The sequence below is a fragment of the Diuraphis noxia genome, unplaced genomic scaffold (assembly GCF_037042655.1).
Source record: "Diuraphis noxia isolate RWA-SAM2 unplaced genomic scaffold, SU_Dnox_SAM2 contig0001, whole genome shotgun sequence".
Taxonomy (NCBI): Eukaryota; Metazoa; Arthropoda; class Insecta; order Hemiptera; family Aphididae; genus Diuraphis; species Diuraphis noxia.
In genome coordinates, this window is record NW_028301711.1 from 49,649,596 (window position 1) to 49,672,635 (window position 23,040).

Consider the following 23,040-nt stretch of genomic DNA (forward strand, 5'->3'; position numbering starts at 1 on the left):
AATATCAAAAGTTGATAGTAGCTTAACAAACATATATAAGGGTAAAATAAATTAAAATATTATACACTTTAAAAAAAAACGTTTTATGTTACTTTTTTGTGATCTAGAATCAACAGGAAGAAGAAATAGGAGCAACTGCGGAACCAACACTAGGTAATACCGATACTATATCATCTGATATTGTATCTCCCAATACCAGTGGTAAACAACAGGGTACAAAACAACGACGCTCGGTCAAAAAAAAAAAGGTTGATGAAGATGAAGATTCTCAGCTTATCAAAGAGTCTTTTGAAATTTTAAAATCGTCTGTTGACGTAATGAGTGACCCATATAACAGTTATGGACAGTACATTGGTAATGAGCTACGAAAATACGATGGCCATACATTAGCATTGGTTAAAAGGGCATTTTCAAATATTTTGTTCAATGCCGATATGGGGATGTTGTCATACACCAATACGGAGCCACAGTACTTTATGCCCGAGGCACCCCCTCAACGATATGGAAGCTCAAGCTCGGCAGAATATAGTATATCACATGGGTCACCCTGGACCACAAGTACACAGCACTCCGTGTATGACTCAAACCTTGGGTCCTCCCAAACTCCGACTCCATCCTCGCAACCAACTGTTTCCCAGTTGCTTCCATCAACAACTGATGAAACACCGCAAGACCAGAACAACCCAGAAACGAGCAATTTATTATTTAAGATGTAATTATTAAAATTTGAAAACATAATTTTACATTTTTTTTTTTATTAACTATTTAGTTATTTGAAGTTTGTTTTTTTTTTTTGAACACTACCCAGAAAGAGGCAATTTATTATTTAAGATGTAATTATTAAAATTTGAAAACATAATTTTACATTTTTTTTTTATTAACTATTAAGTTACATAAAGTTAATTTATTTTTTTGAACACTTTAATTTTAAAATAAAGAAATAATTAAATATGTAAACATACATACCTTAATATATTCTTGAAGTGACTCATTTATTGCATCACATACTTCTGGGATTATTCCAGATATTGTGCTCTTTGAAATCCTGAATAGATATTGCAGACTTGTAAATGAATCACCTGTGGCAAGGAATCTCATTGTGAGAGCCAACCTTTCTCTTGCAGTTATTGCTTCTCTCATGTTAGTATCCATTCTTGTGATTTTTGGACAGACCAGTGAAGCAAGATATTCGAAATCCTCCAATGTCATACGAGTAAAATTTTTAATTATGTCATCAACAAGTTCGACTTGCATATCTTTCATAAGTCGATTACCATACTGCAACCGTTGATGAAACAAATTTCTGCACCACCAACGTCGTTTACTTTGCATTTTTTTCTTTTTTTTTAAATCTTGCATTGCAATAATAGCAAACGACGCAGCTGCAACTGGAGGTACTGGCGCCATCGTTGCCTCACATAAACTGATGGCTCACCCTGAATCACCTAGCTTCGCGAATCTGATACGCATCGTGTAAACAGTTAAAAGAATCAACTTCCTCGCGAGGCAGCCTCGTAAATCTTGCCTCACGCATCAGATTCGCGTCGTGTAAACCCGGCTTATGTACAGTGACAGAGGCGTACTCAGGAGTTTTCAATTGGGGGGGGGGGGTTTGAACATTTTGTTTTTATCACTGGGACTTAGTCACCTTCTTTTTAAAAATATTCTTACATACCTATCTAATCTTACAGTTCTTAACAGATAATGCATGCAATCGTTGTATATTGCATGTTGACATACGATTTAAAATAGATATATTTTGTTTATTTTTTTAGAAAATTGCTCCTGTGAGTTATATTATATATAGGAGAGGTGGCCACAGTGAGACACTAAAAATTACTTTTTAAATTTTGTTTTTGTTTGAAGTGATAATCCTTCAACAGCGTTATGGTTTTATTCTAAATATTATTGAGCATTAAAATACATATTAATACAATCTAAAATTTAACGAAATTTCAACCCAGAGAAATTTTTTTTTTGAATGTCATAGTGTCTCACTGTGACCCAGCCTTGTATTCAATGAGACACGTCACGGTGCACTGTGGTACATAATATAAAACCTTTTAAATTTGTAATTTATCTTTTATATTTAAAATTTTCATTTCACAACATTTATATAATATGATAAAACAATTAAAGAGAATTTTTTTAACAAATTTTAAAATTATTAATTGTGTTTTTGTACAATTGAAAAAATGTAGGTGTTCATTTTGTTTATTTCAATAGTTTTATGTTTAAGTTTTAAAAATTAAATAAAAATCATAACCTAATATCACTTTATCATGATCACAATTTATTTCAACAGTCTTGTTTTAGAGTTAACTGATGTTAGGTACAACGAGACAACAGTATATTTATTTGTCTCACTGTATAGGTACCGATCTATTATTTTGCAGATTTTTTATTATTCTCGTATGAATATTTATGATAAACAATTGTGCATATAACTAAATTGTGCACAAGAAAAATTTAATTTATACATACCTTAAAATACGTAACTTTGAATAAAATTCGATACCAAAATTGAAAAAAACGAAGCTCACATTTTTCACGTTTTGATAACAAAAAATAACAATATTATGAAAAGATGATAGTATCATTTTTGACCTGAACTTACTAATTGCACGGATATAGATACTAGTATCTATATCTGTGAGTGACTAATAGTTAACCATTATGTTTATTATGATTTTATGAATCTTCTGGATTTTCCATCTGATGGTTAAATATTAAATTAGTCGACTTATATTTAATGGATCACTGTGCCCAGTGTCTCACTGTGGCCACCTCTCCCCTAAACACAAGACTACATAGGTTAGTGATGTCATGGGGGAGGTTCAACCCCCCCCCCCCCTTGAGTACGCCCCTGTACAGTGAGAACTTTAAGCATATTAAAATTAATGCAAATATTTTTAGCAAATTGAAAAAGGTGGGTAAGTGGCCCAAGTGGGTATCGCTCTGATGCACAAAAGGTGTTTAGAGGTGTCATTAAGACATTATAGGAATACTGCAGTATCTAGGTTGGACTGATTTTTTTTTTTGTTGAAAAAATTGCATTTCAAAACGTTAAAAAAAGCTGATAAGTCGTGGATGTTGCTCTGCTGTACAGTAGGTTACAACTTTACAAGTGGGTTACTGTAATGGATGGAATTAAATTTTAATCCAATGATATTATATCATTGTATACGAAAAACGATTTTGAACGGAGACAGCTAGGTTTATCTGTCTAGGATAAACTATAGATTATTAAAAATTTTCAAATCTTAGATTTAAAAAGAAAATTTTTTATGAATTTCTAGCTTAAAATAATTTGCGAATTTTTGTGATTTTCACGTATGTCGTCAAAATTCAAACTTTGAATGCTTGTAAAAAAAAAAATTGTGGACATGTATTTCTTTTATTTTTCAACTGCTATTGTAAAAATAAGTTAGGAGCCTTGATTTAAATTTTCAAATCTTAGATATAAAAGGAAATTTTTTCATGAATTTCTAGTATAAAATAATTTTCGAATTTACGTGATTTTTACGAAATATATTATTATACCAAAGTGGTAGGTTTTATGACCGTTTAATTTCTAATGTATTTGAATACATATGAACCGTTCAAAACATTTTTGTTTCTGTAAGTAACAACTGTACTTTTTATCCACGAGTCTTGGAAATTAAATCCGCTGTATAAATATTGTACTTACCTACGTTATTTCATTTGATATGATTTTTACATTATTTTAACCGAGCTTGCCAAATTACCACTTATCTTTGGAAGATTATCATTAAGATAGATGAAAATCAGAAATTATACAAATTAAAATTTAATAAAATTCATCTAATGATTTGTCTTAATTGTTTAGGTGATATCGTAAGTGTTTTATTCCACTAAAATTACTTAAGAATTAGACTTAACTCAAACAAGGACAATAGTATTCATTATATCTATCACTGAAAAACAGTGAAACTTATTTTTTAAACTATAGTCTAACTGAATTTTAATATACAATATTATAAATTAAATTTATTAATTATAAAATATTTCGGGGGGGTTGAACCCCTAACTCTCCCCCCCCCCCATATAAGGCCTTGAGAAGTATAGAGGTTACCGTATTGATACATAGCGACGTGCGTAACTGCCTGGTGTATATACATATTATTTACATCGTGCCATTTGTGGACGCAAATAATCTTACGTCTCCTCAGGCCCGTAGACAGTAGCCAGACCAAATTTTCAAGTGGAGCAAACCAAATTATAGGAGGGCCGGGGTATTATACAAAAAAATTGTTTTATAAAAATAACGCCTACCTAAAGACCTTTCTAATATTTTTAGTATTTTTAAGGGACCAACGATTGGGAGGGCAACGTCACCTCATCTTGCGCCTACTCCTCCTTTCGTAACTACGCGTGCCTGCGTTTACTGCTGCGTTATCGTCGTCGTCGGAATTTCTTAAAATAAAAACACTATTTTCGATTTCGTAATTTCACGTACAGATGTACACCGTACAGCATTGACAATAGAGAACTGTGAATAGTGTTTTTAGCAGTGACTTGATAGTAAAAAAAGTCTAAAATAATAAAATATAATACAATAACAAATAAAATATTATTTATCTATATAATCATTAAATAATGCTACCTACCTATTGTTATGCTACTAAATAGTAAAATTAAGAAATATGCGCTTAAAATTAAAAAATAACCTAGAAAATATGCAAAAATATGCACTATAAATGAACGATACGATCATCCAAATGACTGGCAACAATCTCATTACGTAATATATATTATGACCGTGGAGGATGTTCGTAAATATGGAATTTTCTTGTGTACCACTGTACCAAATGTAGGATTAAAAAATATGATAGATTGATAGTTATAGTACCTATATTAGATAACAAATATTTGTGCAAGCATTTTATGTAGGTAATAGACCTCCGTGCTAGCTGGGGAACACCCCCAGACCCCTCTGTGTTAGCGAAAAGTGCATACCGAACGTGAAGACAAAGTCGTTCGAATTTCGAATTATTGAAGTCATGGCTGTAGTCATCGATCAAAATTCATAAGTCGTAGGAGGTGATGAGCATTTGGGATAAGGCATGGGGGTGACGATACCTAGCACGGAGAGCTAATATTCAAGACGGGAACGTTCAAAATTCGAGTCTCATGGTTTAGAAATCTCTCATAGAATCTGAACAGCACAGCATCGATAATCTATAATATATGCTCCAGTCTTGTCCCGTTATGAAAGTTGAAACGCAAAGCGTTAAGCCGAATTTGAATACTAGCAAGTCAGTCGCGTTAAGTGAAAATACAATGACGTTGTACACAGTATATTACGATGAGCGATCGTAAGTGCAACTCGCCCACTTACTGCATACCTACTATAGGTTATATTATTTTACTATGAAAATTTTAAAATTTTCAATTTTAGCCTCATTGCCTGATGGAAAATATGGAGAATAAAAAACAACCCCCAAATACGTTGGAACTGTCCAATCAATAAATATCCGGGATAAATTATGTACTTTTAGTTATATATAATTTTATAATCCTCCAGCAACTATTAGGGTAAAAGCAAAAATACACAAAAAATTATTTGTTGCATGAGGTAGGTAATTTTTTTATATTGTAACATACTTCAATTAACAACTGACATTTTTAATAAAAGTTTTTCATTGCTTTAAATATCCCATGTAATGTAAACTTAGATAACATTTTTTATACAATAATTAATTATTGGTATATTTTATAGCAAACAAAGTGAAAATAAGCATTGACTCTGTACCATTTTTACGGGTATAATTATTTACTATATTTTATACATTTTTACATAACTATTTCATTATTAAATACATACAATTATTTAGTTCCAGCTATAACCATCTGCTTAGTGCATCAAATGGATGGATTCCACCCAAATTATTGATGAGAATCAGATTGAGTATTATGTTCATACGTCATCTCTGATATAATTTGATTGGAAAGCGTATTTTATAGTATATTAATGCAATAATAAACATTTAAGTATAAGAAAATAATTAAAACGTTAAATTAACCAATTTGATTATTTATTTTTATACCGAATAACAGTCATAATATAATATCATTCCAGTGACATAGGAACTCAATGGATTTTAAAATATTTTAATAATTTATTGATGATAAAAATGGACTGGAAAATAATTTTGCTATATATTTTTTTTTCATATTTTCCTTGCAAGATGACGAAAAATTCTAACATTATTTTTAATTTGAGAAAACAAGCAGGTGACGTCACTCTAATACATACCTTGTATGTTTTGAGAGTAACAATTAAGCGTAGTGTATATAATTGGAGGTAATTTAATATATTAAACAAAACAATTTTACTTAGGTATATGATGTTTATAGGTGTTGATTGAATCTTTTTCTTCAATTTCTAAGTCACTGTGGTAGTAGGATAGATGATTATTTAATACCAATGAAATATTGGTTATAATTTTGTTTAAAGAAAACAAATTATTAATATACATAGTACATACATAATATTTAAGTATATTATTATTATATATAAATAAATAAAATTATATATTTAAAAATAAAAATCAAGTTTTTCTGAAATTGTTCAATACATCTTTCATCAAAAAGACAGATTCTTTTATGTCAGCTTTTGTTTTAAGACCTGAAACAAATATAAATTTAACAGATTAATTTTTAATTTATATCAGAGTAAAACATTATCATATTAGGCAAAACATAATAAAATAATATATTATCACACAAACAGGTTATTTCATTTTATATAAATACCTTTTTTTCCTATTAAATTAAAATACAGAATTATGAGTTTTGACGATAACTATCAAATATAAATCTTTAAAAGGCTGCTTATAATTTTAATTTCATACATTCAAGAAAAATAGTTATTTTCATTAATAATTATTAGAAGTTGTAATAAGTTAAGTAGTGCATCACTATTTTATATTTTTAAGATCTATTGTATCTTTACTCCACTTGTATATGATAAAGATGATGAAGATGATCATAAATAAAATTAATAATTTAGTACTAAATAATAATTATTTATGTACTAATGTTAAATATTTTGGTTCAAATTATGAAATTAAAAATATACGTAGGCAATTAAAATATAAAAGTCAATAGCACTCTTATTATCAAACATAAGCGTGAAAAATATGGCCAATATAAAATGGTAGTAAATTTATTAAAAATTACTAAAAAAATAAAAATGTATAAAATTACAACCCAAATTAATATTTTACAGTATTCACTATTCAATAAATTATCATACGAGATAAGAAGAAAATTTGGTGATATAACGTTTGTAATATATTATATTAAATATAATGACTTGATAAATGGGCTAAATTTAATTTAATTAAAATTAAATTAAATTAAAATATAATTAATTAAAATTAAATTAAATTCTCCTGAATTGCTGTCTATGGTAGGGTTTAATACAACAAGTCAACATTTGAGAAAAGTAAATTTATTTCATATAAAAATTAATTTTTATACACATTTTTATATTCGATTTTATCTGATATTGTATTATTTTGTGATTACTGATTATTCTAATTGTAAATTAATCTTTTCATTGATTCATTTATATTTATCTTTCAATTTATATGATAATAGTATAAATAAAATATATAAATAAAAAAATGTTCTTGTCATTTGTATGCTATTACTAAAAAATATTGCAAAAACCTTATGTAAAAATTATAAGAAGTAACAAAAATATATGTTTATGTTAACATTTATAAAGCACTTTAAAGTGCCATTTCCATGAAAGTTTTGTAAAAATTAATGAATAAATTTTTTACATGTTTGTTGGATATTAATTATTGGTTTTCAAAAAAAAAAAAAAAAAAACTTATAATTAAGACTGTAGTATTTGTTAATTATTCTACAATTCAGAAAAAGCTATTCATATGTTTTATTCATCAAAGTTTCTAAATATAAAATATTATGTTCATATTATTTTAAGCACTTTAGATCTTTATTGTTATTTTCTCAGTTTTGGAGCTAATCTTGGTAATTTTTATTCAAAGCAGATTTTTTAAATCTAAAATTTAATATTTCATTGGAGTCATAAACTAATAAATAATAATCAATATAAAAACTTTTTTATTACTGTTATAAGTAATACTTAGCTTATAAGTTTTTTCTTAAAATATATGAAGTTCCTTAACTAAAGTAACATAATATAGACAGTTATTTGAAAGTTTTTAAGAATATATTACCTGTTAAAACTACATTTCCATTTACGAACATTAAAAATACCGCTCGAGGTTTGACCATCCGATAAATTAACGCAGGAAATACTTCTGGCTCAAAGCTAAACAAACAAATATATCAATTTATTTATTGGATATTCTTAAAGTATGTCAGTATAAAATATTAAAACATATTTTTTTAAATTCAGATTTAATTACATTGTTAATAATATTTTTTAATTGTAATATGAAATATAAAAATAAATAATAATAAATACACTACCTATATTTAGGACTTAATTATTCAAAAAAATTTTAAAAAATTAATTCAACTTTAATATATAACAGATAATAAATATATTATGTTTAAGATGAAATTTTTAAATTGTATATTAAGTTAGGTTTATACAAATTAGTAGAAAAACAAAACATTTGTAATAAAAATTTAAGTACCTGGTAAACTGTGAGTGAGCAGTATTTAATTCTTCCAACATTATTGGGAAACCAACATCCCATGTACAAACAATATTGTGCACTGTATAGTCACAAAATTGTACCTAAATAATCAATTGGTTAGGTTATCAAATAACAATATAAGAAGATATATAATATAAAACCAACATTGTGTCCCAGTCTCTCTAAAATTTTTGCTATTTTTCGACATCCTAAATTTCCAGTTAGGTCATCCTTAGCGCCTTGCATGATCATTTTGCCTGATGGAAATAACAAGCTGGTGACATTAGGTGTACGAAGACGCATAATTAATCCATTAAATCGCTGTGGGTTATACTCAGAATTACTAGTCCACATGACGATTCTTACCAAGTCCAGAGGACATCCCATATTTGCACCACAAACAATATTTCTGCAATAATATAAAAGTATAACTTAATAGTTAAAATGTATTTGAGCAGTGAATAATTTACTTAATCTACTAATTATATTCATAAAATACAACTCACTGAATTTGAATAGATTGACCACCTTTGTTGCATCGAATGAATTGAGGTATATGCATAACAATAGTTTTATGAGGATTTGCATTATTACCATCTTCATTGCTTAGTTTTGGTTTTTTTTTTATTGGTTCAAAATTATCATCATCAAGTCCATAAAAAAAATGTTTATTTTCTAACTCTCCTATAACTTCTGGTGTTAAAACTACTTCTTCAGCATCTTCTAATTTTTTAACAAATTTTGATTCTGGCCCTATTAATTTTTCATTTGTATTTTCTTTCTCACTATATACTGGACCTAGAACTTCTTCTTGACTAACATCATCAATAACATTACCAAGTACTTCCTCTTGTATACTACCTAATGCTTCTTCTTCGCCAGCAATGTGTTCTCCATATTCTTCATACTCATCTTCTTTGTCATAAAGAGTTTTATAAAGCATAGCGTGTAAACTAAACATGACGTGTTGTTCGAAAACCAACGGATCAAATTGAAGAATTGAACGTGTCAAACCTGTGAACGAAACAATCCGGATCGTGAAATAATAAAAAGTTGTTCATTCGTTCAATTTCGTTCTCGTTCGGATTGCATTGCTACCAACTCAAAATTCTTAATAATGAGTGATCCGAACTTATTATTAATTACTCATTAGGTAATCGGTAATCACATTTCACTTGGGGTGATACCACGGACTAAGATTTATCAGCTTAGTCCACGGCCATAATGATATCTATATATATATATATATATATATTTATATATATATATATATTTATATATATATATATATTTATATATATATCATATGTATATATGGCCGTGGCTTAGTCCGTGGGTGATACGGTGCTATCACCAGCATAGCGCGCACGTCGCGCGTTGACCGCGGTCACAGTGTTCTACCGTACCTTTTATATTGTATTCGTTATGTTTTGAGTTTTATGTAATTTCTTTGCTTTACGTCGTATTCGCGCGTCAGGTTGTCCCCCGTGAATTATTTGGTGTACTCCGCGCCCCACCGCTCGCGCACGCTGCGACAATCGCTCTCGATACAGTCTTTTTCCCTACGGTCTACGCGCACTGCGCAGTGGCAGTACGCCAGTACGCGCACGATCGCCGATCGATACGCCGCACCTAACTTTACTCGATGCTGTGCATTTAATCACCGTTTTGTGTTTATTTTGTTATAAATATACCGGTGATTCAACGCCTTAAAGTAAACCACACGTACGTTGTTCGATCATTTTATTTGTCTTATCTTCTGAACAGAGTAATAAAAGTTGGTCGTTAGTGAGAGACGGTTTTACCTCCACTAACGCCACACACTCTATACTCTGTCTCACGAAAGAACGGGACCGTGTCTCGACCAAAATCGGTCATTCTTGCGCATCCCCACGCCGCACCGCGCCACAGCACTACAACGACGACGACGGTCGTCGCTGGTGGTTGCCGGCGGTCGTGGTGAGGAGTAAACGGTGAGCTCTTTCTACATGCGCGAAACGGTCCCGTTCTTTCGTGAGACATACTATATGATATTTTCAAACCGCGATTTAGTTTATCTCATGACAAAATAAATAGGTATGTCAGCAACTTAGTGATACGCACAAAATGGCGTACGTCGTTCGCCTATTATCAATTATTATTGTATCAATACCACGGACTAAGATATATCTTAGTCCGTGACACGGACTACTACACTGGACTGGAAACGTCATGGGAGGCGGGTGACGGGGTAACGGGACGCTTAGTGTCCGCGAGAGAGGTGTAGAGAGAGGAATAAGTACGTGAACTAATCTAGCGCTACCTGGTTTACCACAGGCTTACTATACTTTCAAACGAATATATAATATAGGATGATACGACCACAGATTAAATAAATAATGATACGACAAACGTATTAAACTATAACTTATATATAACTAATTAATAACTGCATTATTATTTATTATTTATTTTTAATATTATAAAATAATAGTTTCATACACTTCAAATTACTTCTACTGTAAAAAGTTCTCTTCTATAGGTGTGAGATGGTTCTTGGTATTGAATATTATGAGAGGGTACTTGTTTAGAGTCTATTTGATTGAATAACGAGGGTATAGCCCCCTTCTTCAATGAAAACACTTTTTTCTGTCCAAATTCCTTTAAAATTAATAAGTTTTAATACCAAATTCCTTTATTATAATATGATATACTTATTCATTTTAACTTTTACTTCAATCACGTCTGATGGTATTGGATATGTAGTACAAATATCTAAAAAATGTTCTAAACAAACATACTTCAGGTCTTTTACCTGATTACTTATTGAACTACATATTGCCGTTTCCCAAGATGATTTATTATCATTTGTGACACTGAAAAGTGTCACTTTAATATCGCGATTCTGGCTGTTACACCCAGCAACTGAACACTTACGCATTTTAAAGCTTAATTATTAATAAGGCAACATTTTTAAAAAATTAGGGTAATTTGTCAGTATAATTTGTTTATGGTGATGACTGATAAATTATCTTTATCTTTAGAATTCGAAATGTTCGGATGTAACATAATATACGATGCGTAATAATATGTTAGTCAGTGATTTTCATAATATAATATAATATATATTATGTATAAATGTAGGTCTATTTGGCGGGAATTCAATATTTGGTTAGTGGTTTATCATTGAAGTATAGATGGCGCCAGATTAGCTCATGTACTATTTCCCCTTACTACACCTCTCTTGCGGACACTATTATAGTTATATTTATATTTATATTATTATACACTATAGCCCGGCGGTAAACGTCTCGTTTCCAGTCCAGTGTAGTAGTCCGTGGTCCGTGATCAGTACTAAAGTATCGCGCTATTACGTTATCACGAGTAGTATTTAGTCCAATGAGAAGAGGCGAACGTCAGCAGCCATATTTGCGCGGAAATAGTTGCAAACTAGCATATTATTGCTGACATACCTATTTAATTTATTATGGTTTATCTATAGTCTTGTGGCGACCCCATAGACATATAAATATATTTTCAAAATTAAATTTACAATTTGTAGTAAATGGTTGCTTAATGGTGATTGATATAAAATGTGATTTGATATGGCAGTGTTCGGAACACCACGTTTGGCACGTTTATTCACTTTTACTTTTAATTATTAATGTTGATTTTATTTGTCTTAATATAATTAATTTATAGCTATTTTAATTAGTGTTATTGTTTTCATTTTTTGTACCTTATCTACTTTTTTGGGTAACCTGTAAAAAACCTGACAATTCGTCACGTTAACACTAAAGTTTTGTTCGTGATCACAAAAACAATAATGATAATTGATTTTATATAAAATAAAGTATATTTAATTTGATCTATGTCAATCATAGTATTTTTAATATTTAGTTGATAACTCAGCATCATTTTAATGATCAATATACCAACATCCAAGTTCTTACATTATACCATTGATTGTAAATATTATAAATCAATTGTATTTATAATCAATCATTATAGTTATTTTACACTTATTTTACCTTTTTTTGAATTTAAATACTAACATTAATTCAACGTATTACAACAATAATTGGAGTTGACTATATATATATTCCATTTTTGATGGATAACATACTTTTAATTTTAGATTCTGAACGAAGTGATGAATGTATTGATTTTACAATGATGTGTGTGTTTTTTTTTTGTGTCTGTGTACAGCATAACTAGTCGAAATAATGCTTCGATTTCAAACCTTGGGGGTGGTTTCTGATGTAAAAGTGAATATCCTTGGTGCATTATAGAGGTCAAAAGTAAACATTTTCCAACAGTTTTCAAAAAAATCGAGAAAAACAAAAAAAAATGACAGAAAAACGGGAATTTTTACGCAAAATCAGTTTTCGACCAAATCGATTTTTTATATGGTTGTAATTCAAAAAAATAATCACATTTAATACTTGAAATTTTCACCAAATGTTTATGTTAGTGTTCTCTATATACAGTTTAATTTTCAAAAATTTTTGACTTTTTTTGAGTTATTTATAGACCACTGAAATTTACACTTTTTTTGAGAATTTTTTTTTGAAGTGTCGGTAAAAAAATGTTGGACGACCAAAAAAACTTGAAAATTTAATACAAGGTTCCTTATGAGTTTTTATTATTGTAGCTAAAAAAAATTAAAAATCGTAAGTCACAATTTTTTTTTAATAAGCTTTTATAGTTCAAAATTTTACGAAATCTGTCGAAAACGCGAAAATTTGCAAGTAATTTTGAAGCTGAAAAATCATAAAATTTTTTGTGTTCATAACTAAAGATTAAAAATACATCACTAAGTTTTCCATAAGTTTTACTTCAAGTAGCTATAGAGAAAACTCGAAGCGTCATTATAGGAAAAATTTTAATTGCGTTTGAATTTTAAATTTTTACGAAATAGCGTAACGATAACGATTTATCCTGAAACGATTTTAAATATTTGTTATTATTCAAAAAGTATGAGTCCTAGATACTTGAAAATTTTACCAGTTATTAAGATTGGCATTTTCATTACATGATTTAATTTTCAAAATATTTTGACTTTTTTTGAGATATTTATAGACAACTGAAATTTTCAATATTTCTGAAAATTTTTTTGGAAGGGTCGATAAAATTTTTTTGGCCCTATCAAAATACTTGAAAATTGAATACAAAGTTCCTCATAAGTTATTCTTATAGTAATCAAAAAATTATAAAAATACATAGGCACAATTTTTTTTATAAGCATTTAAAATTCAAATTTTTACTAAATACATAAAAATTACGGCAATGTTCAAATTATCTTAGATAGAAATTCATAAAAGTTTTTCTTTTTAAATCTAAGATTTGTGAATTTAATACAAGGCTCCTATCATATTTTTACAATAGCAGTTGAAAAATAAAAGAAATATATTGTCACAAATTTTTTTTATAAGATTTTACAGTTCAAATTTTGACTAAATACATAAAAATTACGGCAATGTTCAAATTATCTTAGATAGAAATTCATAAAAGTTTTTCTTTTTAATTCTAAGATTTGAGAATTTAATACAAGGCTCATAATATATTTTTACAATAGCAGTTGAAAAATAAAATAAATGTATAGCCACAATTTTTTTTTTTACATGTATTCAAATTTTAATTTTGACAACATACGTAAAAATCACAAAAATTCGTAAATTATTTTATCCTAGAAATTCATAAAAAATTTTCCTTTTATACCTAAGATTTGAAAATTTATACAAGGCTCCTAAAATAGTTTTACAATAGCATTTGAAAAATAAAAGAAATATATAGTCACACATTTTTTTTATAAGCATTTATAGTTCAAATTTTGACTAAATACATAAAAATTACGGCAATGTTCAAATCATCTTAGATCGAAATTCATAAAAAATTTTCCTTTTATACCTAAGATTTGAAAATTTAATACAAGGCTCCTAAAATATTTTTACAATAGCAGTTGAAAAATACAAGAAATGTATAGTCACATTTTTTTTTACAAGCATTTAAATTTAAATTTTGACAACATATACGTAAAAATCACGTAAATTCGCAAATTATTATAAGCTAGAAATCCATAAAAAATTTTCTTTTTAAATGTAAGATTTGAAAATTTAATGAAAGATTCCTTACAAAATTTTTCAATCTTTATCACAAAAAAAATGTCCACCGGAATTTCAAATTAAATTTTTATTAGCATTTGAATTTCAAATATTGACAAAAATTCGTCAAAACCATGAATATTTGCAAATTATTTTGTAGTTCAAAATTCATATAATATTATTTGTATTTATATCTAAGGTTATAAAATTTAACACCAAGTTTTCCACAAGTTTTGCTTCAAATAGCTATAGAGAAAATTTGAAGCGTCATTATAGGAAAAATGTTTTAGCGTTCAAGTTTTAAATTTTTATGAAATCGCGTAATGATAACGATTTATCTTCAAACCAGGTATTCGTATATATAAGGTATTATGAATTATGATAACTACATTAATTGATTAACCATGTCTTATGCAAAATGCGTCTTAATTGAAAAATAAAATATTTGTTTCAAAATAGAATATATGACAATATTTAAATATAATATATCCTAGACCAGTCATGCCCAACCCGCGGCCCGCGGGCCACATGTGGCCCGCCAAGGTATTCCATGTGGCCCGTTACAAATTATTAAAATAAAACAAAATATAACAGCTTTTCTATTAATTTCAATGAAAAAGTAACTTATTGACCATTTTTCGTTAAAAATTCGGTAATCATCATTGTATTTGCGCTTTTTTCTGTCGGACATTTTAAAATAGAAATTTTATGATTTAAAATCGATATCACCCGTGCACTATAAAGAGCGTACTGATCAAGTTAATGTGTACCTACAACGTGTACCTCAATTTGTAATCTGTGCTATAGTCAATAAAAAAGATAAGAAAATCAGTCCAACATGTACCTCCATATTATATTGCAACCTACGATGTGTAACTAAATTATATTAAGATTGAGATCATGAGTACTTTTATATTTGGTGGCCCGCTCGATTACAAATGTTTACCAAAGTGGCCCGCCGAGGAAAAAAGGTTGGGCATCACTGTCCTAGACTGACAAATCATCTTCGTTCAGAATCGTTTTTCGTATACAATGATACCTATCATTGCATTCAAATTTAATCCCATCCATTACAGTAACCTACTGTACAGCAGAGCGACATCCACGACTTACCCGCTTTTTTAAACTTCAAAATTACTTGCAAATTTTCGCATTTTTGACAGATTTCGTAAAAAATTGAACTATAAACGCTTATAAAAAAAATTGTGACTAGGTAACGACTTTTTTTTACTGAGTACCTATATTTAATATTTATGCAAACATACTTAAATTAATATTCTAGTATGGATTTGTATATTATTTACTTATATTAGTATGAGTGTACTACAGTACTTATTTTCCGAGTAACACAACAATATAAAAATAATTATAGATTTATTGACATAACTTTTTACAAAATTCTTTATTCATCTAAACAATATAATCCCACAAAATAACAACACGAGAAAGCATAATTTATTATTTAATAAAAAGACTTCTGGTGAGCAGTTAAAAAACATTTGAACCTCTTTATTCTCATAACTAGATAATATTCAATTAATTCAATAACCATTTCAAAATTTGATTATGAGTTATGACTATTATCACAAAACATTTAAAATCTATAAAATATTCCAATTCGTTCAAGTTTGCTAAATGAACGCAATGGTACCTATGATATTATGACTGATATGACTAGATCTTTATTTTACACAATAGTCGTTATGTTTATAATACGTTCATCATTCAATGAACGAGAATTGTATGATAAGATTGGATCTTTGTTTAATGCGCTATGTTTGTAATATGTTCGTCAGGCGACGAGGTGGCCGAGTGGTCTACCGCGTCGGCTGTGGCTCAGCCGGATCGGGTTCGATCCTCGACCATCGGGCGGCATTTTTCTTCGGGCAAGTCACGGTGTCCGGAGATCAAGTGCCACCATCCCCCACTCCAGGGCATGACAGAAACCTACGTTTGCCGCGGGATAATTAAAAAAAAAAAATTATTATTATCTTTAGTGTAAACTTTGTTCGCCCACATCACCCTGATCAGAATCATAAAATTCTTCATCATCACTTAAATCCAGGTTTTTTATCGAAGAACACTCATTATTTAAAAAAGTATTGACTTTTTTCAAAATATTTTTTTACATAGTTTCAAGTTGTTAAAAAACAAACGTTTTATGTGAATATGCAATATGTCATATTATGATAATTATTTTTATAAATAATTTGTAACGTCACAGAATTTCAGGCCTTATTATTATTAAACCACTGGGTATACCTAATACCTAGAATATCAGTACACCTGTCGGTCAGTGACCGTCCCAATAATATAATAGCGCGCCCGCGCTTACCACTATGTTATGCAATAACTAGTGAATAACTGATCCCCGACCTCCCCGCCTGCAACAGTGTTCACCATCATCACCGCAGCATGCCGCCATCGGCTGCCGTCGGCGCCTCTGTCGCGTCCGTCGGTACGATCGCCGCAGTGCAATTATCTTAATTACCCGTATTATTATAAAGTCCAGCAATACGCCTACCCTGACCTTCCCCACTACGACATCAATTGCGACAACAACGGCCAGCGACCGGACACCGTTCGCCAGCCATCTTCACTTTTTAAACCAACGTTTTCTCGACAAGACGTAACGAACACCACCGGTCCACTCATTTTGCGGTCCGATCAACCTCGTGGTCAACAGTGTCGATTTCTAGTTTTTTGTATTTTCATCCATATTCGTAACATACGAGATGATGGGCTAAGCGACGACGTCGGGCCCGATGTCGGGCGAAGCCGCTGTTTTTCCAGTGACCGACGCCGATGGGCCATGTCGACCACGTGTCTTGGGGGTCGGCGGCCAACTGGCCAGCCTATCACAGCCGTCGGTCATCCACACTATCGTCATCCAGCCACAGCTCAAGACATCATCATCATCATCATTTGCGTAACGTACAAAAATATTCCCCCGAAACCCCCTTTTTATTCTGTTAAACTGATAATATGTTATTATTATGTACTGCACTATATATATATATATATATATATATATATATATATATATATATATATATTCTTTTTTTTTTCTTTCTCTTTGCTTTCCGTTCCCATCGTCCTACGTGATATGACAGACGGTTGGCGACCCAAACAAATATTATCTAAAAAGTGAAAATATCAACATTCCACCGAATCTCGTGGGCCGAGTGGATTCACTGTCTCCCCAGATTATCCGTACTCCGATAGTTGCCATGTGCCTCCCTTTATTACACAAAACTGTATGCCTTCAAATATATTCTAAAACCGTGTATGCCAAATTGTATATACTACTACATTGTATTGCTGTGAGCGAGAGCCACTATTATTATTATACTTAACTTATATATTATATTCCCAATATAAATATATCCCCATAATTATCCTAAAACTTTACGTTTATTATTTTATTAATATTAATTTTTTTGTTTGTTTCCCCCTTTTAAATAAATCTTTGGCGTTCATTCGCCACTGCGTGTATCAAAGCCTGTGAGTTCCACCGACTTGACCCTCGGGTCTCACGCGGTGCGGCTCGCAGGTCACGAGGAAAGTGTTCCCCTTTCCTCGTGGGTGGTTTTTTGTGACGTATAAAATCATGAAATCTCACAAATTGTCTAATAATTATTAATTAATATATTTTAAATTTCAGATTTTTTTTTTTATAAAATTAATTTGTACAAAATTGAATTTATTTTAAATCTGTGGTTTAGGAAAAAAATTAACTTACCGTGCCAATAAAATTAATTAACTCGTTAAGTTAGAAGCTACTTGAATTTATCATCGGTAACTAATATACATATATTTTTTTAGAAAATCAAAGAAAAACAGAAAGCATATGAAGAAAGTGGTGTCATAGTTCTATTTAAATAAAACCCATTTGGTATACTTATAATTACACCAATCATGAAAAGAGCTCACCAGTTAAATTTTGCAAAAGAAATTATATTTGTTGATAGCACCAGTGCATGTGATCCATTAAATCATGCCATAACTTTTATAATGTGTCCAAGTGTAGCTGGGGCTATACCTTTAGCAATAATAGTTACCAAAGGTCAAACTTATGAATCTTATTGTCAAGGATTTTCATTATTAAAAGAAGCTCTTCCTGAAAGCTTTTGTGGACAGGGATTTCCTAATATTTTTATTACAGACCAAAGTTCAGTAGAAATTAATGCAATTAACTATATTTGGCCGAATAGTTCTACATTACTTTGTGTATTTCATGTTCTTCAGGCTGTTTGGCGTTGGTTATGGGATTCGAAACATAATATATCATTGGAAAAACGTAAAATACTTATGAAAGAGTTTTGAACTATCTTGTACTCTGAATCAATTGTTGATGCAGAACATGCATATTTAAAGTCAATTGGAGAAAATCTTGACTATCCAAATTGGATAAACTATGTACAAAATTATTGGAGTTATAGACAAAAATGGTGTTTATGTTTTAGAGATCATACATCAAGAGGTCATGTTACAAATAATTATTGTGAGGTTGCTGTAAGACTGTTTAAAGATCATGTTTTATGCAGGGTAAAGGTTTATGATGTTTTAGATCTAATTGATTTAACATGTACTGCCTTAGAAAGCTATTATAAACATAGATTAAGAGAATTTTCAGATAATAGAAATGCATCGTCCAGATTATTTCTACAAAAAATGATTAAAAAAAGCGGGTAAGTCGTGGATGTCGCTCTGCTGTACAGTAGGTTACTGTAATTGATCGGATTAAATTTGAATGCAATGATGGGTATATCATTGTATACGAAAAACGATTCTGAACGGAGATGATTTGTCAGTCTAGGATTTATTATAGATTATTAAAAATTTTCAAATCTTTGATTTAAAAGAAAATTTTGTATAAATTTCTAGCTTAAAATAATTTGCGAATTTTCGTGATTTTTACGTATGTTGTCAAAATTAAAATTTGAATGCATGTGAAAAAAATTGTGCCTATATATTTCTTTTATTTTTCAACTGCTATTGTAAAAATATATTATGAGCCTTGTATTAAATTCTCAAATCTTAGAATTAAAAAGAAAAACTTTTATGAATTTCTATCTAAGATAATTTGAACATTGCCGTAATTTTTTCGCATTAAGTCAATATTTGAACTTCAAATGCTAATAAAAAAAAATTGTGCCTATGTATTTTCATAATTTTTTAATTGCTATAAGAATAACGTATGAGGAACTTTGTATTAAATTTTCGAGTATTTTGATAGGGCCAAAAAAATTTTATCGACCCTTCAAAAAAAATTTTCAGAAATATTGAAAATTTCAGTTGTCTATAAATATCTCAAAAAAAGTCAAAATATTTTGAAAATTAAATCATATAAAGAAAATGCCAATCTAAATTACTGATAAAATTTTCACGTATCTACGACTTATACTTTTTGAATAGTAACAAATATTTAAAATCGTTTCAGGATAAATCGTTATCGTTACGCTATTTCGTTAAAATTTAAAATTCAAACGCACCTCAAATTTTTCCTATAATGACGCTTCGAGATTTCTCTATAGCTACTTGAAGGAAAACTTAGTGTTGTATTTTTAACCCTTAGTTATAAACACAAAAAATTGTATGATTTTTCAACATACAAATTACTTGCAAATTTTCGCGTTTTCGACAGATTTCGTAAAAATTTGAACTATAAACGCTTATAAAAAAAAATTGTGCCTATGTATTCTTATAATTTTTTAATCACTATAAGAATAACGTATGAGGAACTTTGTATTAAATTTTCAAGTATTTTGATAGGGCCAAAAAATTTTCAGACAAATTGAAAATTTCAGTTGTCTATAAGTAACTCAATTGATAATTAAACTGTATATAGATATCACTAACATAAACATTTGGTGAAAATTCCAAGTATTTACAGTGATCAGTTTTCGAATTACAACCATATAAAAAAATCGATTTGGTCGAAAACTGATTTTGCGTAAAAATTCCTATTTTTCTGTCATTTTTTTTTTGTTTTTCTCGATTTTTTTCAAAACTGTTGGAAAATGTTTACTTTTCACCTCTATAATGCACCAAGGATCTTCACTTTTACATCCGAAACCACCCCCAAGGTTTGAAATCGAAGCATTATTTCGACTAGTTATGCTGTACACAGACACAAAAAAAAACACACACATCATTGTAAAATCAATACATTCATCACTTTGTTCAGAATCTAAAACTATTTATTTAAAAAAAGAAATGATTATTCAAGAAAGTGAAGATGAGTTTTTAGTACCGAGTGAAGAAGAAAGTGGTTTAATGTATTATGTGGACACAAGTAGTGGGATTGTTCTTGTTCAGCTGCGCTTACTGGAAAATTTTGTAAACATCAATGTGCTGTTTATAAATATTTTGGTGTTAAGTCTGAATATTGTCCGGTTATAACTCCCACATATCGTTTCATCATAGCTAAAATTGCCTATGGAGATGAAGTTGTAGATGAATCCTTTTATGAACCTTTCATAAAAGAAAATAACGGCCCAATTAATAATATTGAAATTAAAACTATTGAAAATAATGTGATATGTAATCAAAACGGTGATACTAAAGAAAATAAACATAGCACATCTAGAATTTAAAATAATGATAATGAAGATAAAAGAATGATGTTTGAATGATTATGAATAATTGTCATAAAAATTTTGGTTCATCTTAAAAAAATTAGAACTGAAGGACAATGGGAAACTTTTTTACACACTGCTAGTCAACAGGTTCCATTGAGAAAAAGAGATAGTGCTATGATCAAAGTTCAGCTAACGTCAATCGCAAGGAGGTCTGCAAAAGTTAGGTACTAAAGGAAGTAAACAATTATTAGCTGGTCGTCCTCCATTAGGAGAAAAGACTACAGTGAAAAAAAAACGAAACCTAGGATTGAACATAAACTTGAACCAAACAAATGCTAAAAGTCATGTGCCTTTTTAAAGTTTTAATATTCAATAATTCAATATTAGTACATTTTACACTTAATATATGTATATTTTTTTAAAGGTGGAAGACTAGAATTTTTAATTCATATTTTATGTTTCTTTTTTTAAGGTACTCGCAGGATAAATAACTAAACTATTATTAATGTTATTATATTTTTTTATTTTTACTGACTTGACCGTAGTACAAAATTGTAATTTAAATTATTTGTTGATATGAATAACAATTATTTATTTTAAGTAATAGGTAGAAAACTTGAATTTTTAATTCATATTTTAAAATATATTTTTTTTTTGATAGGTATGAATAACAATTACTTATTTTAAAAGTTTTATTATTCTATATTAATATATTTTACACTATTAATATTTAATATAATATGTATATTTTTTTTTACAGGTACTTATAGGATAAAGATTTAACCATTACATGTATATATTTTAGACTTTGAACGAAGTGATGAATGCATTGATTTTACAATATGTGTTTTTTTTTTATTATTTTTAGTTACCATAACCAACATATTATTTTGTTTGAAACAATGTTTTATCCTGAAATAAAAATTTGATATTAAATTTAAAATTGGTATCTTTATTATATATTAATATTATGCCTATTAAATATTTTAATAATTAATTAATAAATTTATTAATTTTTCTTTTCAAAACAGAATTTGATAACTGATAACAGATAGTTGATATCTCCGCAGAATAAATCAATGTTATCTCATTGGGATTAGAGCCAATCGTTATTCGATCCATTTTCGGACGCATATAGAATCCCGGAAAATAATCGTACATAACGTAGAATTATAGACTGTAAATACTCTGACCGTATTTTCACAGACCGTAGAAATCTAGAATTTAATAAACCGTATTATTCCAGACTGTATTTCGGCGGAAAAATAAATACTCATACCGTATAGTTACCGACCGTAGTATTACGGAATTTTTTTTTCGTGAACCGTATAATTCCCGAATTCGATAATTTTCATACCGTATTTTTCCTGACTGTAAAAATCCGGAAATTCACAAACCGTATAATCCCAGACCGTATAATTTCCAAATTCGATAATTTTCATACCATTTTTTTACTGATTGTAAAATACCGTATAATACCAGACCATTGGATTGGCAGTGGCGTATTTGAGGGGGGCATAGGGGCATTTGTCCCCCCCCCCCGAGGGTCAAGACTTCTTATATTTTTACTGGTTTAAAAAAAAAATAACTATTGTATTCAAATTTCCTTATGTTTGTATTTTGCCCCCCCCCCCTGAAAAATTATCCCATATACGCCACTGCGGATTGAATACAACGCCCATGCATTCCCGTTCAAGACCTACATGC

At 29.4% G+C, this 23,040-nt stretch overlaps 1 protein-coding gene and 1 pseudogene across 1 annotated transcript in view; one reads left to right on the top strand and one right to left on the bottom strand.

Annotated features, from left to right (window-relative positions):
• Positions 1-6,505: 6,505 nt before the first annotated feature.
• The window catches only part of LOC107162178 (TBP-related factor-like), a 42,127-nt gene continuing 25,592 nt past the window's right edge, over positions 6,506-23,040 (bottom strand). The window contains exons 2-6 of the mRNA XM_089218015.1: positions 9,173-9,680; positions 8,832-9,075; positions 8,664-8,767; positions 8,238-8,332; positions 6,506-6,652 (exon numbers count right to left, since the gene is read on the bottom strand). Coding sequence (XP_089074141.1) covers positions 6,576-6,652; positions 8,238-8,332; positions 8,664-8,767; positions 8,832-9,075; positions 9,173-9,680 — 1,028 coding nt within the window. The 3' untranslated portion in view covers positions 6,506-6,575. The remainder of the gene's footprint in view (positions 6,653-8,237; positions 8,333-8,663; positions 8,768-8,831; positions 9,076-9,172; positions 9,681-23,040) is intronic.
• Positions 17,165-21,691, top strand: LOC149060860 (uncharacterized; annotated as a pseudogene).